The sequence below is a fragment of the Tamandua tetradactyla genome, chromosome 5, assembly GCF_023851605.1.
Source record: "Tamandua tetradactyla isolate mTamTet1 chromosome 5, mTamTet1.pri, whole genome shotgun sequence".
NCBI lineage: Eukaryota > Metazoa > Chordata > Mammalia > Pilosa > Myrmecophagidae > Tamandua > Tamandua tetradactyla.
In genome coordinates this window covers 190,719,430-190,742,492 of record NC_135331.1, presented here as the reverse complement: position 1 = coordinate 190,742,492, position 23,063 = coordinate 190,719,430, and the positions used below count along the sequence as shown (strand labels likewise).

The window sequence follows — 23,063 nt, the reverse complement described above, 5'->3', positions numbered from 1 at the left end:
ACTGTAGCTAAGAACAGTTTTATTTTATTAATTTAAAATGGGGTGATTGCATTTGAAAATCATTTTAACCTTTATATTTACTGCTGGCTTTATTTTTTATTTCTAATTCTAACTCAGATTTCATTCTATGATAAAAGGAGAAATTGTATAACTCTTCTAGCAAATGACCTAAAACATGAATCTGAAATTAAGCTAAACTTTATAAGGCAAAATTAAACATACAATATTTTTATTCATGTAAAGCAAGTCAATGTAAAATTTTAGAAATATGGCCTAGAGAAATAATCAGAAATTAGGACAATCACAGTAATCAGAATAATCACAAAAAGGTTAAAGCATGAACATGCCCATTACAATATTATTTATTACAATGAGTAACTATAGGGACACTCAGACATTCGCTGTTAGAGAATAGCTGAATAAGTTATGATGCCTTCATGCTATGAATGATATGCAATCTTTAAAATCCTTTTTTGAAGCAGAATATACCATTAAGCAAAGTATTTTAAAAGTAGGATATGCAATTATGTCTACACTATTATACCAATTACATGCCTACATAGATGCACACAGCACTCAGGCTCACACAAATGAAAACCCAGAAGAAAACTTGAACAAACTATATTAACGCATTTTGTAAGAAAACTGAAGTGTAGAGATAGTATTTTAAATTTGTCTTTATTTCCTAAATTCTCTTCACTTTGCATATATGTGTGTGTGTCTGTGTCTGTGTCTGTGTGTGTGTGTGTATATACATATATATATACCTCTATTATGTATCAATTACTAAAATGTTAAAGGAATTTCCACATCATAGTTATCATTAAAAAAAATTCCAAAGTGGATTATGTAAGGAAATATGCAAGAAATGCCTCTATGATACTTTTCAAATATTTAAATACTGTAATTTTTAAAGCCTAATTTAAGACTTAATAAATACCACCAAAATTCAGTAATAAAATTTTAATAAATACAGCCTTCAAAAATTTATTTCAAAAGCTAAGACTCACCTAGTAAACAAATTTAAGGAGTAAACATCCCTATTCCATAACTGGGATTAATGAAGTAAATCAAACATGGGAGAGACTGCCAGTCACAGGCAGAGGGAACTTGGATGGGCGTCCATAAGTTCTCACTGAGGACGCAGCAGCAGTACTTACGTCTTGTACTTGCTGTGTGCCAAGAGCTGCTCTAAAGCCCTTTACAAATATGAGCGCACTTCATTCTCAAGATAACACTGAGAGATCGGCAAATCATCATCACTGTTTGGCAGAATAGTAAAAAGGAGGCACGGAAAGGTTAAGTAAGTGCCGAGTGTGGAGTCTGGTTGCCGAAACCCTTCTGAGACCCAGCTCTTAACTATGACACATGCAGGGTGAAAAGCCTCAAGACAAGACATCGCTTCTGCCACGGCCCTGAACAATACCCAGAAGCAGGCATGAATGAGGGCTGGTCGCCTGCTTATTTTATATTTTGGAGACACTGTGATCAGTTCCGGCCTCGTTCTTTTATTTTTAATTGATGTATTGGTTTTTGAGAAACCAAAAGATGTCCTCTGTTCCAAAGATGTCCTCACTCAATACCAGGGTAAAAATTATCCTGAGGACAGCGCCGATGACAATAAGTAACAGCAGCGCTTACTGAGAACCCCAGGCTAGCCTCAGACACTCCTCCAGCTACTGTGCCCGGGCGGGCGTGGAGGTGACTCAACGGCCCTCTTAGCAGATCGACAACCCCCGCTTCCACCCTTTGGGAGCCCACACTTCCCCGCTTCTCCCAGCCAACAACTGGTTCTGACTGGGTACTAGCTTCCTGCTGAACCCAGGATTCCTCTACTGGGTAAATGTTGCTTGTGAGTTTCTTAGCCAAATGCACGGTCCAGTACTCTTCCACCCCAATCTTTCCTTCCCTCTCCCTGCCTGCTCTGTTGTGCACCTCCATCCCTTCAGTCTTGCCCCAGGAAATCTCTAGGCGTTGGCATGTTGAGGACCCAAGCAGAAACATACCCTTTGAAGTGGGTGCAACTAACGATGAAGAAGCTAAATTCCAAAAAAAATTTAAGGAACTTGTCTTATAACTAGGAAGTGGTCAGCGTGGGAATTGATCCCAGGAAATCTGATAAACAGGATTCATTTTCTTAAAATGTACTATATTGAGCCAAGAAAGGAAAACATGAATATGCCATTTTTCTACTTCTCCTTTACCGCTTAGCTCATTCTCACCGTCTTCTACTCCCTGCCCTTAACTCCTCACGCGCTCCAAACGACGCTAGCAAGGCTTGTCCCTTGTTACCCATCTGTGGGCCCCTTCCTGGATCTTCTGCTCTGACACTCTTTCCCTCCTTTCCCCTCAGCATTTTAATTTTGCCTTGTGTGAAGGGCTAGTGAACTTTTAGTGTCCTAGGTCCTTTATCTTGTGGTAGAAAGCAACCTTCTTCTCTTTTGTATGCTGCGTGTTTGTGGTGTGGAGAGGTGAGTTTCTTGTATAGAACAGCAAAATCATGATGTGGACATATTACAAAATCATTATTACGATGAAATGCCAGGCAGGAAAGTGCAAGTGCGGCCATGTGGAGAATGCCCGGTGATGGAGAGCAGTGGAGTGGAGGGAAATGCGTGAGAGTAGCTGTGGAGACACAGCTGTGACCTGTGGGCTGAATGTTCTCGGGCAAGTCACATCCTTGCTGGGTTCATTCATTCAAGCGCGTTTGCTCCAGGTGACGCCTGAGACCTCGTCCGCTTCTAAGATGATAGAGTGTAAATGTTTCTTTGATTTCTACACATCCGTGTATAACTGAAATTTTCATGAACCCATGAGCTTGAATACCCCCTTTAAAGCGTATTAATAGTTATTTTCAAAAGGCACGGCTCAGACCGAACGCGGCATTCTTGCGTCTGCAGCCCGCACACTCAGCAGCCGTCGTGGGGGACAAGGCCCGGGCAGGTCAGCCACAGCACACGAGAGCGCGCGGGGCCAGGCCCCGGCCGTTACCCGAGCCGACGGCGCCCGGTGCGCTCCGCGGGGACACCCGCCCGAGCCGCGGAAGGCGCTCTGGGGAGAGGCCGGGACGCGCTGCGCCCTCCGGGCCGCCTGCTCCCTCCGGGCCGCCTGCCCGCCGCGCGCCTCCCCCGCCGAGCCCAGGGTGCAGGCGCCGCGTCCCGTCGGGTCGGCGCCGGGGCGGCAGGTCCAGGACACACACGGCCGCTCCTCTGGGCCCCGGCGCAGGCTGGGCTGGAAAGGCCGTGGAAGGACAGGGTGAGATGAGAAAGCCCGAGACAGGGCTGGAGAGGCAGAAGCAGGTGGCGTTTTCAGATGTTCCTACAGATGGAGGGGCCGGTTTGACCTCTGAGAAATGCTCGCGTCTGGTGAACCAAGTTTACTGCCCATTAAACAGACTGATGTGCAAGGGCGCGTGCAAATCCACCTCCTCCCCCGAGGAGGCTCGGAGTGCACCACACTGGGCCGGGAAGTATGTTCAGGTCAGGGGAGGACATATTACAGTAAAATGTTTCATTTTAGGACACGAAGTATCTGCATTAACCCTGCTTAGCTTCTTTACTGAAGATTTCTTAAGTAATCACTGGAACCAATTTTCTTTTCTTTTCTTTTTTTTTTTGAGGTGTATATGGGAACCCCAATTCTTTTTCATTTTTATTCTTTATGCGATTTTACTGAGATATAGTCACATACCATATAATCAACCAAGTGTACAATCAACGGTTCACAATATCATCATATAGTTGCGCATCCATCACCACAGTTTTTGAACATTTTCATTACTCCAAAATATACATATAAGAACAGGAATAAAAATAAAAATGAAAAAGAACACCCAAAACATCCCACGTCCCTTATCTCTCCCCCCATTATTTATTTATTTATTCCTTACTTTTTTACTCATCTGGATAAAAGGAGCATCAGACACGTGGTTTCCACAATCACACGGTCACACTAAAAGCTATCTTTATACAATCATTTTCAAGAATCAAGGCTACCGGAACACAGCTCTATAGTTTCAGGCACTTCCCTCCAGCCACTCCAATACACCATAGACTGAAAAGGGATATCTACATAATGTGTAAGAATAACCTCCAGTATCACCTCTCGACTCTGTTTGAAATCTCTCAGCCACTGAGACTTTATTTTGTCTCATTTCTCCCTTTCCCTTTTGGTCAAGAAGGTTTTCTTGATCCCACAATGTTGGGTCCCAGCTCATCCCGGGAGTCCTGTCCCACGTTCCAGGGAAATTTACAGCCCCGGGAGTCATGTACCACGTAGGTGGAACCAAATTTTCAATGATGGAACTAGAAGAAGGAGTTTTCTAAACCCAAAAGGAATAATACATTTTATTCTGCAAAAACATAAAGGCAAAGGAAACAGTGTTTTACTCCTCATGGAACGGGATTAAATTTGAATGTTACTCATTTCAGGAACATCTGAATAACAGCAAACAATCCACACACCCACTGCTGGGCAGGGCACTTGGAAGGTCTGCTGTCAACGCATACCTTGTTATAATTTGAGAAAACCTTTCACCCATCACAGTAATTTTACAGGTGGCGTTAGCTCCATAGCTCCAAACCTTTCTCTCAACATACTAAGATATATAAAACATGTCCTTGAAAGCCAATGAAAAAGTTCCAGGAGGAGATAGTTGCTGGGGCAGCTGCTGCCCTTACCTGGCACTCGTCACAGCGCTGTCCCTGCACGCCGGGTCTGCACTCACACTGGCCCGTCCGCACGTGGCAAGTCTCGGAGAGGGAGCCATTGATGTTACAGCGACAGGCTGCAAAGGGAAGAGAGTTCTGCACTCAGGGAGAACTTGCCAGTCATCTCAACAGATTTGTCAAGTAACGACACATCCCAAATGTAACATCGACAGGCACGTTTTAGAATAGAAAGCATCCTGATTTGCTAAGTGCTCTGTTGTGCATCTTACCATTTGAACTCACAGCAGCTCTGCAAGCTGTAGAGATAATTTCTGGGGTGGTGTTAGCACAGTGCCTGGCACAGCATGGGCTATTTATGTAGTTCTTTATTGCTATTCCAATTTCAAGAATGAGTATACCGCAGATGAAAAAAGCCAGAAGTTCTACCAGGTCACAGGGTGACTTGGTGATAAAGCCAGGTTCAGAGACTCAGCCTCCTGATCCCAAGTCCTGAGTTATTTCCATCACTCCTGGAGCTATTTCACTTCTTCATGAAAGGTCAAAATATTATAATCACATTGTAAGTAATGCATTCTGACTCTATGGCTTAAGTAAATTTAGGAAAGTGTCAAAACTAATAGCACCCATGGCATAGTACTCATGTCATTATTAATCAAGCATCATTTTAATAAAATTTTCAATTTAATGATTATCTATTATGTGCCAGTTTCCGTGTTAAGTTCATATAATGAACTTGAAGTAAAATAAATGTATATAACTTTAGGATTGGAAAAGTATATAGGATAACAAAAACATTTAGTTTCAAGGGTGTTAGGAGTATAGCGCTACACTTCGAAGAAAAAAAATTACTTTTGTTTTTTTTCTGCATGGGCAGGCACCCGGGAATCGAACCTGGGTCTCCAGCATGGCAGGTGGGAACTCTGCCACTGAGCCGCCATCGCACTGCCCACTTTTATTTTACAATTTATATACTATCACCCAAGATAGGAAATACCTTTGGTTTAAGAAATCTTGTCATTTTGTGTTATGAGGCTGTCAGACATTATTCTGAAACAGCTATCTAAAACTTAGTGGCCTTTTCATAAAAAGAAAAGTAATGAATGATTTTCTCTGTATTCTATAAGTATATTTTTAGTGGAACATATAATTGCATCAACACCAGAATAAAAATGTGAGGGGATAACATAAGGATTTGTCATATGGTTTTGGTAAATTTTGTACAATGTCTCTGAATATTTTAATTTGATCACAGTATATAGATATACTATAAATAGCTATTCCATCAGGCTATCCTCTTATTCTGTCCATCTGACTTCTTTTACTGCTTTTCTAAAACCTCTTTTTTCCTTCCAGTAAATTTGGCTTTCAGTCTCTGCTAACTTGTGGATAGTGGGTGGCCCCTGAGAAACTTCCCCATCAGCATCTAGAACCAACTAAAATAACGGTTTATCATGAATTTTCTTTTCTCTGAAGGCTACCACATAGCCCAGAAGGGCTATTGTATCCATGAAAATTATAAAAACAGATAACAAATTTGTTTCTCATATTTTTAGTCTTAATTATATGCTGAAGAGCATTGAAGGTCATAATCGTGTCTGTACTTCATGGCAAGTGGCACAAAAATAGATGACGGTTCAAAATGTTTGTATTCCCACATTCTTCTGTGTTTCTAAGGCTTCCCGCTACAGTTCATGGGTCCACACAACAGAACCGGTGGGGCCATCGCTCACCTTTATGGAGGGGTCACTGGAGGACAGGGAAGAGCTATGGAAGGATGGGCTCAGCCCTAGGACTGGTCAACCACGAAGACCCCAGACCGTTTCGAGAGCTCGTGCCAAGGGTGGGAGCATGTGTGAGCATGCCCAACCCACTGGACGCTCCATCTGTGCCAGATCCTCAGGTCCCCTGAGAAATGTAAGCACCCTTTCCGTAGATGTGGAAACCGGTCTCAGTGATATCTAAAGTCTGGCCTGGGGTCACACAGCTAGGAAGTACAGGTCCCAGATGACCCATGGGAAGAGATGCATGTCTTAAGCTTCCCGTGATTCTACAGGATGCTGTAAACCCACAGGGTGCAAAGGCACTCCTGAGCCTCCTGGAAATTTTACTTAAAAAATGTGTTGGTTTATAGATAATACCAATGGGGGTAATTGTTACAGAAAGAGCCTGTGGCTGAACACAAATATGAAGTGCTTTGGTTTTGATCCTACAAATTGTGCTTTTTCAATGTCCCAAATTTGGTACTCATATTCCAAATTGATGAGGAGACACATTTCTTATTGAAATTGGCACTCTGCCTATTCTTTGGTGCTGCCAGCAGTGACTACTGCACACACCGAGTAGATGACGGTCAGAGCCCCTTCTAAGGAAATGCATCTGGCAGAAATGAGCTCAAGAACTGCTCTGACCAGAGGCGATGACAAAGCTGACGACGGTGGCATCCAGCAACCGAACACTAAAGTGTGCTCACATTTCCTCTGACTTCCTTGCATATTGTATCATCCTAATCCAAAGCATCTATAAACTCTATGAGCACTGAACATAACAGCTAAGGAGGTGAAGAGGAGGGAAGAATGCACTAATATGGGGGAAGCCCATGGGAGCTTATTTTATGGATGGAATACAGAAATAGCATTCTATGAGTCGTCCAAAGGAGAAGGCTGGTCAGTCAACAATTATAAAAGTCAGAATGTAAAAATGTTGCTGGAGTATTTGCGCCAATTATGAAATACAAGGATGTGAGGTTCACATATGAGAGCACAACTGATTAACACCTTCTGACAGCCACTAATGAAATAATATGAGCAGATAAATTTATTTCAAACAAATGATTAGAGTAGATATAAACAAACAAAAAAATGCACAGGGCCTACCTAAATTCCAAAGTGTCCTTCCTTGCTGTGGAAAAATGTTCATTTTAAAATATTCATTCCACCTTAAACAGAAACGTGCAACATTTGAAAAACAACACTTCAATAATGCAGCAATTTTCAGAGGATTTACTCTGAGTTATTGTAGAGAAATACTTTAGAATACGCAGCTCTGGGCGTATGCCATGCATCTCTCAGATATATTTTAAACTAATTTCTAGCTCTTCAGTCCCCACTCAGGAATCTCTCAGCCACCCTGAGTTATAAAGCATCAATTCTGTCAGGGGCATCAATAGTTCAGGACTTACGCTGACAGTTCTTTGCAACAACTGCGTCTCCGAAATATCCATCAGCGCAAAGCTCACAATAGCGTCCCGTTGTCCCTGGCTTACATATCAGACAAGAGCCCGACAAGCTGTCACAGCTGCCCGGGATGGAGAAGTCGAGGTTGTCACTGCATCGGCATGGCTGACATGATCCTCCAGGTACAAAGGGTTGCCCAAAATAACCTTCTGCACACCTAGGGGAGAAATTTCAGCAGTGAGTATTTGGGGAGAACTCACAGAGCCCACTGGGGCAATGTTTACATACTTCTCAGCCACCCATCTCTGGAGATGTTTAAGTTTTCTTCTAAGTACCTCCTTTCTCAAATAGTAGGCAATTAAAAAAATGCTTCCTGTAACTGCAGCCTAGCTACAAGATGAAATCCTGCCAGCCCCTCTAGAAATTAGATTTCAGCCAGGAAAAAAAAAATCTTGTCACTGGCACTGAAGACAAGACAAAAGCATACTAAGAAATCTGCTCTGGCACCCTAGAGGAATCCAGGTCCATGTGGGAAAGCCTCTGTAGCACAACACGTCGTGTGTATCCACTCCAGTTGGCTGTTTTCTGTACAAATATGTAAGGCTCACTTTTTTTGTTGTCGCAGCAAGAGCTTGTTATGAGGAAACAGACTCACAAGGAAATTCAGTAGTGAGAATTCAGAATTTATTAAATAGAAAATTGTGACTCAAAATATTCTCATTATCATTTGGGTCCCTGTCCAAATAATATCTCTGTGGGTATGTTTGCATTTAAAATAGGTTTAAATGCATTTGCAAATCCACTCAGAAGCAGATTTTCATGGGAGAGAGTTTAGTAATGGGAACTCAGAGGAGGAAAGCTTGCATACTATGGTAATATCACATACAGTGATGCCTAATTGTGCCCCAACCCATATCAACAAACCCCAAGCCTTTTTGTTTTTAATGACCCAAAACTATCATGCATAATATTGGACAAACAAAATGTCACTTATTTTTATAACAGGACAGAGAAGATTAAAAAGTATATATAGTATCAAATTTTCTTTGATCCAAATGGTATGCTGTGAAATGCTACTGAAGGTGACACTGCCCAGATGCACTCTTACGGGAAAGATCATTAACCTGTCTGTCCTCTTCAGTTACATTTGCTCATCATGCTTCATAATAAGCCACACTTGCCAAAGGAGAAATGAAACAAGTTATCTAAAGTCTTACGGTCAGGCGAGCTCTGTTATCTGTACCATCAGCTCAGAATAAAAAGTCTTTTGCAGCAAAGGTCAGAATCAAATGGGAACAGAAACAAGGTGGGACAACGCAATTTCTTCAAATAGGACACTACTCTCATGCTCTTCTAGTCACAGAGACGAAAGTCATGGTTTTGTAAAACGTTCTCTGCCATTTGAAATACAAATGATTTAAACCAGTACATTACATCACAGATCTATATCTATATCTAATCTATATCTCTATCTATACATATTTTTTGCACGGGCAGGCACCGTAAATCGAACTCGGGTTTTTAGTATGGCAAGTGAGAACTCTGCCACTGAGCTACTATAACAGAGATATTTTAATAAGTATCAAATTATGGGGCAAAGTTATTAATTTGGGACAGATAACATTGATTATTCTAAATTCTCTAGAAAAATTTATATAATCTTGTAGATTTAATTTTTTATCATAATGTTTTAAATGAAGAGGTTACTAGCTTTAATTACATTCATCAAATATTTTATAAAATTTTGAAAATATTATATAAACATTGCTTGGAATAATACTGTCAACTGCAAACATAACTGCTTATTAGTTCTCTACTGTAAAACATGGACTATATCTGAATGTATAGAATTCCTCACCCATACACCCCCAATCCTTTTAGGATTGGCATTCAATAAAAATAAGAAGATCCTTTTGAATTTTAACCCTAATTCTTCTTACCTTATTTATATTCAGAACTTATAATCACATCCACATCTCATCTTGTTTACCACTAAGAGAGGAGAGTGACTTTGCTCCCCTGGAATAAGGATATACAATGATCATTATCACAGCCAACGAAAACCCATTATTTTCAGCTCACTCTCTTCAAAATGACTTAACGCCTCAGGAGAGATAGCATTATATAACAAGGTCTGGGAATTTTTCTTAACATAGATGCCAATTAATGCAGTCCAACATTCTCACACAATAACAAAACAACTCAGTCCAGGGAGAAAATGACTATAATAAGCTAGAATAACTGCAGAAGCACCTGTCTTTCCTCCTTGTCTTTTGTGGGACATGTAAGAAGTTTTGGAAATACATATGATAGATAATTCATATCACACTTTTCTGAAAGTAGCACCACTCTCCACTGCTGCATTCAGGTTTTATTCCTGGAGTATGTGCCTTGGTGTGTTTCTATATATAGAATAGAATTCTTAGAGGTTTATAACAATTTCCATTAGGAATTAAAAAGTAATTCTAGGGTCAATGAATACAATACTGCTAATCATATCACTATTTCATTGATGTTAATAGCGTTTTATCAACTGATCAAGTTGGATTCGCCTAATTAAAATTAGCATAAATCACAATCCTTCTGACCTTTCCAGCTTCTGAGATTTTTACTTCACTAAGATTGATTATAATTTGCAATCTCATGCCTTCTCATTTTCACAGAATGAAGATATTTTTAACATAGTTTATCGGATCCTTTCCTAGAGGTGGACATCTTGACATAACAAAGTCACTAATCCTTTCTACATTTGTTGATATTTTCAAATCAAATTGCAGTATTTTAGAAGGGGATACCCGGACATAGATGAGACCGTATAATGCGGGAAGGTGTGCAACATGGCTGCTGCTGCGATGATTTAGGAAGAATGCTAGAGGGAGAGAGAGTGAGCAAGAGAAAAAGGCAGAAGTGGAGGGAGACAACGAGGAGAAAAGAAAGCAACGGCATTGAAGGGCCTTTGATCTCATTCAGTCCTAACACTTTTTCAGCAACTTTTCACTAAAATCTATGACCTACACTCCCAGTACTTTTGGACTCCAAACAATGACAAGCTGACTTCAACCTCTGTAGGCAAATTAGAAAGCTCTTACTATTTTCCCACCTTCATTTCCTTAAACTCTAAATCTACTGATCACTTGTGCATGATACCAAGGTAAGTAAGGCACAGTTCTGATACTAAGTTCCTGGAGAAAGACGAAAAATACATCGCAGTGAAACTACTAGAGATATGCACACACTCTTATGGAAGCAAGGAAAAAAGGCAAACAACTTAGATTGGGATTGATCACGGATGCTTTCAGGTTGATTGAGCTGGATCTTTAGAGCAGAACAGGGGTCAGCCCCGGGGGCTGCGGTCTGCCAGACAGAGGGGCCCTTACTGGCAAAGGCACAGGGGAGGTAGCTGGGGCATGAGAAGGGACAGCTGCTGCTGCAACACTGTCTTCTTACCACTTCCCATCTGACTCAACCAGCTGAAGACTGAGGGGCTTGCCTGTTTACACAGTGGCTTTGCACAAATTAGGAAAAAGTACCCTCTTTGGACATAAGCAGAAAAAATGAGGAGACAGTGGACATGGCCAGGTGCCTGGGCAAGAAGACAGCAGTCTGGATTTCAGCTTTGGCTGAGTGCTTTGTACAGGATGCAACCGCACAACCACATGTCAGCATTCTGAAACCTGTCACAATCAGTTTTGCTGCAGGTACAGTCATGGAGATAGAACTTTCTCTCGTCCTTACTTCCGTAACTTCATCATCTCTGTGAAGGGGGCACCCCTCCCAAAATCTAGCTCTGTTTCAAAATAGAAATTAAATTGAAACAAAGCAGGTGGGGATATAAATCTTGCCCATCTGAACTGTATCCCTGCTAAGTAACAAAAGCAGGGGATTTATGGTCACACAGGTTTAAAATATGTTGAGTTAAACAAATTGAACAGATTTCTTTACTACAGGATGTCTCAGAGCTTTTGATATGAGCACTTCCCAAACTGCTGTGCTCACAGAAGTCCTTAGGCAGGAACAGCTATGGCTGGGAAACTGCCTCAGTTTTAAAATGCTGATTCCTTCTGGGTGATCTGTCTAAACTGATTTCAGAAATCATTCAGAAAGCATTCACAGAACACTTCTGCCTGCAGTATTTTCATTGCAGATACTTTCTCTTCCTCACCCTGACTCTGCCTCCCTCCCTCCACTTCAATGTGCAAAGCTCGAAAACTATTTTTCCTAATATTCCAAATCCATCTAATGGACTTTTTGGCAGAGATGAACACAGAGAAATGATAAATCCTAAATATTTCTGGAAAATCCTAATCCGAATTCTGCCAGAAAAATGCAGGGTCCCATCTTGAGGATGGAAGGTCAAGATTATTTTTGACTGAAAACTTGAATTGGAGATAAGATATGCCCTTGGCTCAACTACATATGCACATTTCCATCTTTTAAACCAGATTAATAAAGATTTTAGGTAATACATCTGCTGACTTTTTTTTTCTTTTGTGATTTTTATTATTCAGTTTAGGATTCTCTCCCGAGTTCCTGCAGCCACTTTCACTGTATTAAATAAAGACATGCATGGCTTGAGGAAAGGGTGCTATGGCGCACCTGTCTATCTCCCAAGCCCAGTTCCACGCCTGATGCAGGATGGCTGCTCAACGCGCTGTGTAAACAACGTGCAGGATTTTAATTTGAGGATGGTTCAGAAGCTGTTGTCTCACACGTATGGAAGATACAAGGCACGAACACAGCAGGATGGACACGACAGAGATTCTCCTAGACACGCGGGTGTAACTGCCTTAAATGACAGAACAGCGTTTTCCAGTTGCTAAAAAGAAGGCTGCTGTCGTGAGCTGGGCTGGGGGCGGTGGGCATCGGATGGAAACCTCTCTTGGCAATTACATGTTCTCCTACCACAGCGAGTAATAGCCACGTGCCCTTTTTTTTCTAAAACATAATTAAAGACCTCCAGTTTCTCCCATGTTTCATTGCAAATAAATCCTACTTATTCTGGACCTGTTCTTCCATTAGTAATGTACAGATGCTACTCTGCTCCCAGACAGTCCTCGTGGCTGTTAGGGACAGGCATTGGCGCCCTGTCCAGACTGCTGGCCGTTGGCTAAACTCCCTCTGGGAGGCCGGCTCCTGCCTCGCTGGCTGTGCACTCTGGCTGAAACGGGCAACAGCTGCCGAGAAGGCAGGGAAGGAAGGGCAGAAAAAGCCCTCTAAGGGCCAGCCTTGGTGATGGAGGGTGAAAGCGGGTCGCTTCCCCTGCCCTGCAGTGGGCAGCAACGGGAACTATTTTCAGTGCTGAAACCAAAGCGAAGTGGTCATGTTTGGCAGTGACACCGAGAGGGCAGGGAATGAGGTTTTCACACCGAGACCAAATCTACAGGAGGACCTTTTCTCCAAAAACGTTCTGGGAGGAAAATTAATCATGCAAATTACATGAAATAATATCCATGGTTCAACAGGAATTAAAATATTGGCTCAGGAGTAATTAGAAGAGGGTATCAATCATCGTAATAAATTACATTTGGTTTGTATTTTCAAATATATTTAAGGTAAATGATGGACCACTTGCTGCAATACGAACTCCACACTGAAGCCACATTTTAAAGGCACAAAGCTAATTATGAAAAATAAATGGTGCCAAGGTAGACAGTAAGATAAATCTTTAAGTGTATGACTTCCACTTGAGCAATACTTTCTAGAAAGATTGTAGGTCAATGCTTAACCTTTAAGATGAAAACATTAATCAAATATTCTTGGAGTGAATGGAGATTTATAGAGCAATTTCCAGAGGATAAATAAACCGTAAACATATAATGCATTTGTTTGACAAGTGTGGTGAGACTTCAGCCTTCTTGGGCCAGTGCAAAGGAGCACACGAGGCAGAGCTCGTGCAGAAGGCTGGTGCAGGGCGTGCTTACCTCTCACAGCGCGGGCCGGTGTGCCCGGCGGGACACTCGTCACAGACCAATCCAAGGCTGCGGTCTAAGTGGCACGTCGGGCTAAAGCTAGGTGGGCGTTGTTGAGAGATGACAGGGACAAGAGAGAAGCAAATACACCAAGTCAGTAGCCACATCTCTTCATCCCCCTTCCACCAGCAGTGCTATTACAGAGGGCAGCAGGCTGGTGGCTCCCATCTCCCCAACAGGCACCTGGCCTGGCCAACAGAGCATGAAAAGACACAGCTATTTCTGCAGATGTGGAGTGGCCCCGTGGAGAGCAGGATCCCAGGGACATGTTATTAATGGACGTGTGACTGTCACAAGTGGGAATGTCCGGCTACTTTTTAGGGACTCCCCCGGCTTGGTAAGCCACAGCCTCCCAGACTCTCTTTGCACCCAGAGCAATTTGTCAGAAATACTGCAGAGCTCAGTGTGTGTGTGTGTGTGTGTGTGAGGGGGAACACATCCTACTTCCAGCACTGCTACCAGGGGTGTGTGTGCATGTGCTGCAAATGTGTGTTCACAGGCTTACACAGCAGGGAGCCTAGGGAAAACCTTCCCAAGAGACGAAGTGTGCACATTTGCATAAACAAATCAAAACAAAATGACTCTGCCATTTTACACCTCTTGGCATGTTTCAAAGCGTACCTCTCGCTTGCACATATGTACAGTTTGGGTCTACCGAAAGAGAGGTGACACCGCAGCAGAAACCAGCAGAGCAGTTCTGTGCCAGCTGCAGACGTTGGCTGTCCTCTCCGGCCACCCCTGTGGCTCTGGGGGAGAAGTGAACCCCCACGAGGCTGGCACACTGCCCCAGTGGCCGCCCTGCCATGGGAACACAACACCCAGGTATTATTCTCTCTAAACAGAGTGACTTTCTGTTATATATGAGAGCACACGTCAGCAGAGGCTTGCTTGATGACTAAAGGTCTTCAAGGGTGGATGACAAATTAAGGTCTGCAAGGCCTGGTCTCCTTCTCTTCCCGACACCTGTGTGACTTCGCAATATTTTACTTCTGAGCAAATCAGATCATGGGTGGCATTTTTAAATAATACTTAATATTCCTCTAGCTTAACTCATAGGAGTCTTGTAAAGATTTGATAACAATAATTATGATTTTTAAATTTTATTTGAACATTTTCAAAATTGATAAACACTCTGTAGCCATCAAGCAACAATTTCCCCTCCCCCTCCCGCCATCCCTTGGTAACCTCAAATCTATTTTCTGTCCCTATGAATTTGCTATTTCCAGGTATTTCACACAACTGAAATTATATAGTATTTAGACTTGTGTGCCTGGCTCATTTCATCAGTACAATGCTTCTAAGGTTTATCCACATCACAGCAGGTCTCAGAACCTCATGCTTTCTTATGGCCAAAGAATATTCCAGTGCGCACGTGTGCCACATTTTGTGCATCCATTCAGCAATACTTGGGCTGCTTCTGCCTTTCGGCTATTGTAAATACTTCTGCAGTGAACACTGGCATACAAGTATCGGTCTGAGTCCCTGTTTTTGGTTTCTTTGGGGACAATCCTAGGAGAGGAACTTTTGGGTCACATGGTAATTCTAAACTTAACTTTCTGAGGAACTGGCAGAGAAGCTGCACCGTTCACCATCCTAACAATAATGGCTCCGCTCTGATGGTGGAAAGCAGTCAGAGCCAAGTGGTTCCAGCACTTTAAACTACTCAGCTCAGTGGAAACCCTAAATGAATGTAGTGGGGCAAGAAGAGAAAGTCTTGCTGGAGGTGATCTGAATTTGCAAGTGTTCCCCAATACGAGCGCGGTGGTTCTGGGTCTGGGTGGGTGCCGCGGCCCTGTGGGAGGGAAGCTTCCCTTAGGGGCTTCCTTTCAGGGGCTTTAGGAGAGAGTGGATTCAATAAACATTTTGAAAAAAAATCTCTCCAGTGCACTTCTATCTTCTCCAAAAGCTGGCACGCCACACGACCTCACGTCTGCAGAGAAACGACTCCACCCGCGTGAGTCCCGGGCTTTGCAGCACTCAGGCACTGGCAGGACCGAAAGGAAACTGCACCGACTATTTTGAAAGCCCTGAATCAACTCACCACAAGCCGTGTTGAGGGTGGCTGACGAGGCTCCTGACACTTGAAAACTATTTATAACACAGAATTCAAATTCCTTAAATAAACTCACGAGTCAGTTAAAACTGACAGAAATAAAGTAAAATGTGTCTCAGTGACAAAAGTCAACGCTTTTGAAGGAAAAAAAATTAAGTAATGAGAATATATTAGATTTGACTAGCTATTTCCAGTTTCAGAGTATTTTTACAAATTATTTTATTTCATCTTCACAATAATTTTATGAGCTGGCATCATCTTTGCTGCCCACATTCATATGGTAACACCAGGAGAACTTAGCAGGGACCCAGGACTGCTACTCCATCTAAAGCTCGTCTTCCTATACCCGCAGTCATTCAAACCTACCGGGAAGGATTCAGCGAGTTTAAGCTTCTATATCAACACCCAACATAATGTATATAAATGAAACATCCTCATGAAATAGTTCTGGATTCATCTTCAAGATTCTTGAAACCACACAGACTGAAGATTCACTTCCTTACAGTATAGCTATGGCAGAGTATGGCATTTATCAGCAAAAATAAAATTATAATGAAAAACAAAAAACACAGAGTGAAAACTGTCTACCAAATTTGGATTGGCAAATATAGCAACTTCGCTCTGAATTTGGCCCAACCCTGAAACTGCCGGTTGTGTGACGGGAAGTGGGAGCTAGCGGCCAGGGCTGAGCTACAGGGCTCCTGGAGGTATGTCCCTTAACTCCGAGGGAATATTCTGCTTCCTGGATAGCTGCTCCATGCCACAGAGGAAACACCAGGTCCAGGAACAGCAGGAATATTCCATACACAGGGCAAAGGAAGAGATGCTGCTGCTGGAATAAATGGGTAGGATCTACACAGGGAAATAGGTATTTCAGTGACAGAACATGCATTTTTAATGTTTATTCTGATCAATTTGTAAAGATGAATATGCATGTAGGTATGCAGATACTTGCGTGAATATTTACATGAGTGCATGCATGTAAATAGGTATGTGGATATGTATATGGGCATATACGTGGATACATTCATACAGATACAATCAGCATTGATCCCAAAAGGATTTAACTCTACTTATCAGAATATGTACATCGAGATAAAATGATGCAATAAGGTTAAAAAGAATATAATGCCAAAATAATAATATGAAGTCTAGGGTGCGTTTAGAGTGCAAAGGACACGCTGTAAGGGAAGTTCAGCTGACAGTGGTTGGTCAACATATGTCCTTGGGCCTTTCCATGGCCCATGGAAACAGGGGAATGACTCAGAGCATCAACAAGCTGACAGTACATCAGGAGCTCAATAGAAGGTCAATGGTTTCTGACAAGAAAACCCGTGGGCCCTGAAATTCAGTCTTAACATAAAATGGTCCCATATAAGGTGAATTCAATGTCCCCAAACAAAATTAAACACATATTAAGTAAATATGTGAAAGTATTTTGTATCTCTTTACCTCTCTTGCATTTGGAACATAAAACACTAAATTACCTCTTGGGTCTGTGTTGCGGTAAGAAATAACTTCTCACCACCTGGTCGTGGGGTAAAATTTGCATCATTAGGTTTAGACAAGCAGGGCTGTTCTGTATTTGGATATACAATAGGAGGCAGGAGGCCCCTGAGCCAATTGTTATCTTGGACACCTTGTAGGGAAAGAGAAGCCAAAGGAGATGAGCCATTGCAGTGTCCATGAGGAAGCAGGGGGCAAGGGAAATGAGAATCTGGGAAGACAACTGCTAGAGGGACAGGAGACCGAGAGGAGAAAGAGAAAAATGAAGAAAAAACTTCACCAGCTTGATTTGAGTCGCATGAATTTTTGAAGTTTCTCTGTAAGCTTTTCCTTCTTCAGTTCAGTGATCTCTGTTCTACTTATTCTCAGGAGAACCATCAAGCAAACATATTTCTTTAATCATCTTTAAATCCTGTGAAATTTGATTTAATGTCTGCGAATGGATTTTGTAATTAGACTTGGGCTATTTTCTAACTGTGTCTTTGGTTGCAATCTTTCCCTAAACATGGGAAAAGGGGGCACTGTCATAGGCCTGGTTCATCTTTTCACACAACAAAATATAAAAGCAAAGACTTGGCGTAGTACCACAATAAAGTACAGCTCCAATTTAATAATACATTAAAAAGTTTGCTAGAGTATGTCGATTTGTTTACTGCTCACGGTACTCACTTTACTTAAAGAATTAACCTTGTACTTTCTTACCTGTCCTAGTTCCTTACATTTGAGCTGGCTTAACTGCTGTAAACCCTAAAGTCATGTTTTACAGCAAACACCCACAGTTTATCTCACACTAAGTCATATTAATTTTTTTGCTTGTTTGCAATGTCTCCACAATGGTTTCTATTTCTACAGCCCCAGTGGAAGAAGCACAGAGAGGTGAGTCAGAATATATAGGTTCTAATATTGCTTCTGCCACAAGCAAGCTGTGCAATCACAACTGAGGCATTTCATTCCTCTGGACTTTAGTTTTCCCCTCAGGAATAAAGAATTAGAAGGAGTCCTCATAATCACACACCCACGTGAATACAAAACACTGCTCAGGATAATGTTCTAATATATCTAAAACTCTATCATTTTTAAAGAAATGTTGCTGAATTGGATAGTCCCTTTTATTTACCTTTTATCTTGGAATATTTATGTCACTGTTATAAGTACTAATTTTAACAGTAATTCAATGTGGCCCCTTGAATGAGCCAAAAAGCCTGCTCCAGAACAGTTCCATTCTTTCAAAAATTAAATTTTCACATTCCTGATACATGCAAAAGAGTAGTATTCACAATTGAATTAGTAGGGAGAACTTATAGAGGGCTTAATGCTCTCCAGACTCATGCCAAGAATATTTCAACTTTTATGATATATATATCTGGTAAAAATCTGTGGCTATTTCAATAATTTCTACTAAAACACATCCTAAGTGCTCAAGGGCAGAAATCCACGTGTCTCTTTCATTCCTTATCTAGACTATAAGCTATGTGATGCCAAAAACTTAATGATTATAAAACACTGGAAACATTTACATTTGATTTTCTCCTCCCGGGATAAATTTCACTATCTAGTAACCATCTATAGCTAGAATATATACATCATTAAGGTGAGAAGGCCAAGTAAACAGTGGACACTGTAAATAACTGATGAAGTGATACATGTATAATTCAAATATTATATGCTTATCTGTATTCATACATCATAATAATTATACCAATATATCTCTATCTCCCTACACATTTGATTTATTTAGCAATATTATCTAAGAAATTTAGAGCCAAAATGCCTGTGATTTATAAGATTTATGACCAAGGATTAAATAGATAAATCACCAAGCAAAACTATCACTAAGCTGTACATTTCTAGATGAAGGTTGCAGCAACCTTTAGCTCTTTTTTTCCTGAACAGGCTCTGAAAATTCAGATTTCATCTTATGGATTATGTGCAAATATTCAATTTTGTCATGAGCTTCTAATTCATAACAACAATGAGTTTTTAAAAGTTTTTTATTTTTAAATAATAATTCCCCTAAGCCGTTACGTGTCCCACTGCTTAGAGATTTAAAAAAAAACAATTGAGGTTATTAGATTAAAATGGATTTTCCCTGACAATTGTACATCTAAACTATGACAATTTTCCAAGTTGTCTTAAATGTCAAGACTTCGTAATTGCAAACACACATAAAAAATAGGATTTATAAACTTTATAAGTTGATAACTAACCTCTCAAGGTATGAAAATGCTGCTTTTAAATTGGATTTTTAAATAGGATACTATTACATTCCCAATTCTACTTCAAAGGATAAAATTAAATAATATGGGTAAAGCATCTTGAAAATTGAAGGATATTTAAATGCTCAGTGTAATGACTATTGTTATAATTGAGTTGTCCTTATTTACAAAAATCAAGATCAGCTTAATTATACCAAATTGGAATCCATATATTTTAGAATATATCATCCCAGACACAGGGGCCCCAAACCCTTTGTCACTGCTGGATGATACCTCAATACTTGTCAATTTTCTTTTTCTTTCATTAACAGAGTTAGAACCCATTGGCAAAGTGGAAGCACCACGAAATAGAGACAACAGTGGGTAGTGAATGCCTATAACTACCTATGCAAATATTTCTCCCTGAGGGCACCTCTGCATTTATACTAAAATTTGGTCAGTTTTGAGAGTAAAGCCATAATATCTACAAATTCAATCAATCACATAGTCTTAAAAATGTATTAGCCAGGTTTTGCAAGTCACAATGAGTGGCCAGCTCTGTGGGACTGGGCTGTGTCAGTATCTGTGCTGTTCGGGCTGAGAAGTAGATGCAGCGGAAATGAGTGTCCAGAGCCACCCTGCAGCCTTCCTCGGTGAAAGCGATGGGTCATGTGGACGTGTGGATGGTGCCTGAGGACACCACAGAGCCAGAGGGAATGCGCAGGTCTCCGCTGCTGGTCCAGGGCTTCCCCTGTGCACCTGAGGGCAGCCTTGGGTCATATTGTGGCCAACGTAGGCTTGGCTAGTTGTTAATTATGGGGGGATTTACTTCATTTATCGTCTTATACTCAGTATTTTTCAGTTCGTTTCCCTCTTGCCTCCACCTTCTTCTCTGACACCTTGGTTGTCAAAGGCTCGTCAGACAGGGGCCCACATTCAGGCTCATCCCTAAACTCTAGAAATTTTCTAATCTCAAATACATATTAAACCAATCTCCCATTTTCTCAGGGACTTGCTAGGGAACTGGATTTATCTCCTGGATCAGTTAATTTTTTTAGTGTTATCATTTAAAATGTAACCTGTATTTTTAATATTTAGAAGCCCTCAGAGCATGCTATAGAGAACTGGGAAACACATGGGATTTAAGGAAAAATTCTGAGTCCAACAATTTAATACTTTGTTACCTGAACAAGTTACTTAACAACAGCTAGTCTTTGCATTGGGCTCACCATGTCCAATCACTCTGTTAGGTGCTTGATGTGTTTTACTTTACGTAATCCTCACAAAAAACCATACAAGAGGGTCCTATCATCATAATTGATGATGGAAGAACTGAGGCGCAGGTTTAAGGAACTTGCCCAAAGTCACACAGCTGGAAAGTATGGAGCACAGCATTTAAACCAACATGAATTGGTACCATAATGCTATTTTTTAACTCAGAGCCTCCATTTCCCATTCTGTAAAATGAGGTTAACATTACCATTTAGTTTTGAACATAAAATATGACCTAATACAGTGCTTAGTCCTCAGCTTAGTACACAACAATCTGCTCTCATTAAACATTCAGTTTTTTCCCTACCTTTCTAAACTATGACTAAGGTAGAAAATCCTGATAGGAGATTGTTGGGGAGGAGGATAAGGATTTAATTTGGGCTGGACAGTAGGAAGCACCGCTCCAGAAAGGATTTTTAAACCTAATCACAGAATTATCCTCAAAGCCTTCATTCTGTCGTCTTCCTTTGAATGGACTAACAGAAGACCACTTTCCTGAGAAGCTTCTCAGGTAGGAGCTCAGGGTCTGAGCTGCTCGGTGACACCTTCACCCTGAAAGACCAGCCCCGAGGGCTTTCACTAAAATATCCAGGACCACAGCCTGTAGAAATATCTAGAAGTGCATCAAGACGCTCTCCTTCGCACCCAATTTCCTTTGCTTCTAAGGACTTCGCCATGTTGGATGAAGGCCCATCTTCATTCAGTGGAACTAACTAACACTTAATGACAGTAGCATCTTCCAAGATTCCACGTGGGAAGGAGTCCACACCGCAGACCCAGGGTTTGGGATTTGGTTGTGGTTTTCTGGGAGACACTAAGTTTAGGAGGATTCTCAGAAAAAAAATCCCTTTCACTTAAAGGTATTATTATTTACAATTGTGTACTAGTTAAAAAAATGTTGATTTAGGTTCAAAAGAAAATGTTCTATTAACAATGATTTTTGGTTTCACGTCTTGTTTTAGTTATTGACTTGGGATAGCTGCCTTTAGGGAAGGGAGGGTAGCCGTAAGAGAGAAATCTGGAAAAGGCAGACAGAAGAGGCAAAATGGTGTGCCTGGTTTGTTTTGGTTTGCTTTGTTTCATCTGTTCTAAGCTATTATTGTCCTGGGTGAATAATTAGAAAAAAAAAAAAATGAAGAAGAAAATTGGATGGCAAGAGAAATTGAATGAAGTTTGTGCTAAACTGTTTCAAGACATTTATGTACGTTAAGATGGAAATTACAACCCATATGTCAAAACTCATGTTATTTACAATATGATACTTGCAATTACAACTACTTTAATGAGATAAACTAATATATATATATATATATATATATATATATATATATATATATATATATAAATGCTCTTTTAGTTATATCATAAGGCAGTGTGTGCATGTGTATATATAAAATATTTTTGCCCTTTGGGATAGGTTTAGAAATTCCATTTGACTTTTCTCTCACTAACTACATGCCAAAACGAGAGCAAAAGATTAAAATTCTGAGGAATAAATATTCACAACTTAAATATTTTCTGCTCAGAAAAAATTCATATTACTTTCCTGAGAAATTCACTCAGGCATCTATTGCTTATTGACGCGTGATGAGATCTGAGAAAGGACATGTTCGGTGCCAACACCAGTTTGCCTAACTGGATGCCAGGCTCGCTGGCGGAGGTGCGGTGGGACTCACTTATTGGCGCGGGCACTGAGTGGACACGCACACGGCTGACAGTCCTCAGCGGTCCCTTTCGTCGCGTCGCCATAGAAACCCGGAAGACATTCGCTGCACTGTGGCCCGCCCGTGTGGTCCCTGCAGTTCTGAGGAAGAAATGCACAGCAGAGGGGCACGTTTCAGGCCCACACATCAATACGTGGCCAAAAATAGGCCCACGAAGTCATCAGCCCGTTTCCTGTCAAGAACAACCACGTCTTCCCATTAAATGGTCAATTTTGCAGCAGATGACGTGGCATTGAAAGTAATTTACTATCTAGCTTACAAAGGACATGCTAGTTTCAGCATATGCCTGTTTACCCAAGATGGCTGGGGTTCATTATAAAACACTTTTTCAGTATGCAGATCCTCTTTCCTTTCTCCTGAAGTTGTCTTCTCCTCGGTGTACATGTTTACACAGTCACGGAGCCCGGAGCACACATGCCTCGTGGAAGTTAGAGCCGATTCAAGGCAAAACCATTTGTTCGCTTAAACTGATGGTTTAACCAGGACTGTGGCTAATCACCC

General features: G+C 41.3%; 1 protein-coding gene across 3 annotated transcripts in view; it reads right to left on the bottom strand.

Moving 5' to 3' along the window:
- LAMA2 (laminin subunit alpha 2) overlaps positions 1–23,063 on the bottom strand; it is a 546,302-nt gene that overhangs the window by 204,332 nt on the left and 318,907 nt on the right. For all 3 annotated transcript variants that reach the window (XM_077162869.1, XM_077162870.1, XM_077162871.1), the window contains 4 exons: positions 22,515–22,642; positions 13,765–13,851; positions 7,849–8,060; positions 4,680–4,786 (listed from right to left, as the gene is read on the bottom strand). In XM_077162869.1, coding sequence (XP_077018984.1) covers positions 4,680–4,786; positions 7,849–8,060; positions 13,765–13,851; positions 22,515–22,642 — 534 coding nt within the window. The remainder of the gene's footprint in view (positions 1–4,679; positions 4,787–7,848; positions 8,061–13,764; positions 13,852–22,514; positions 22,643–23,063) is intronic.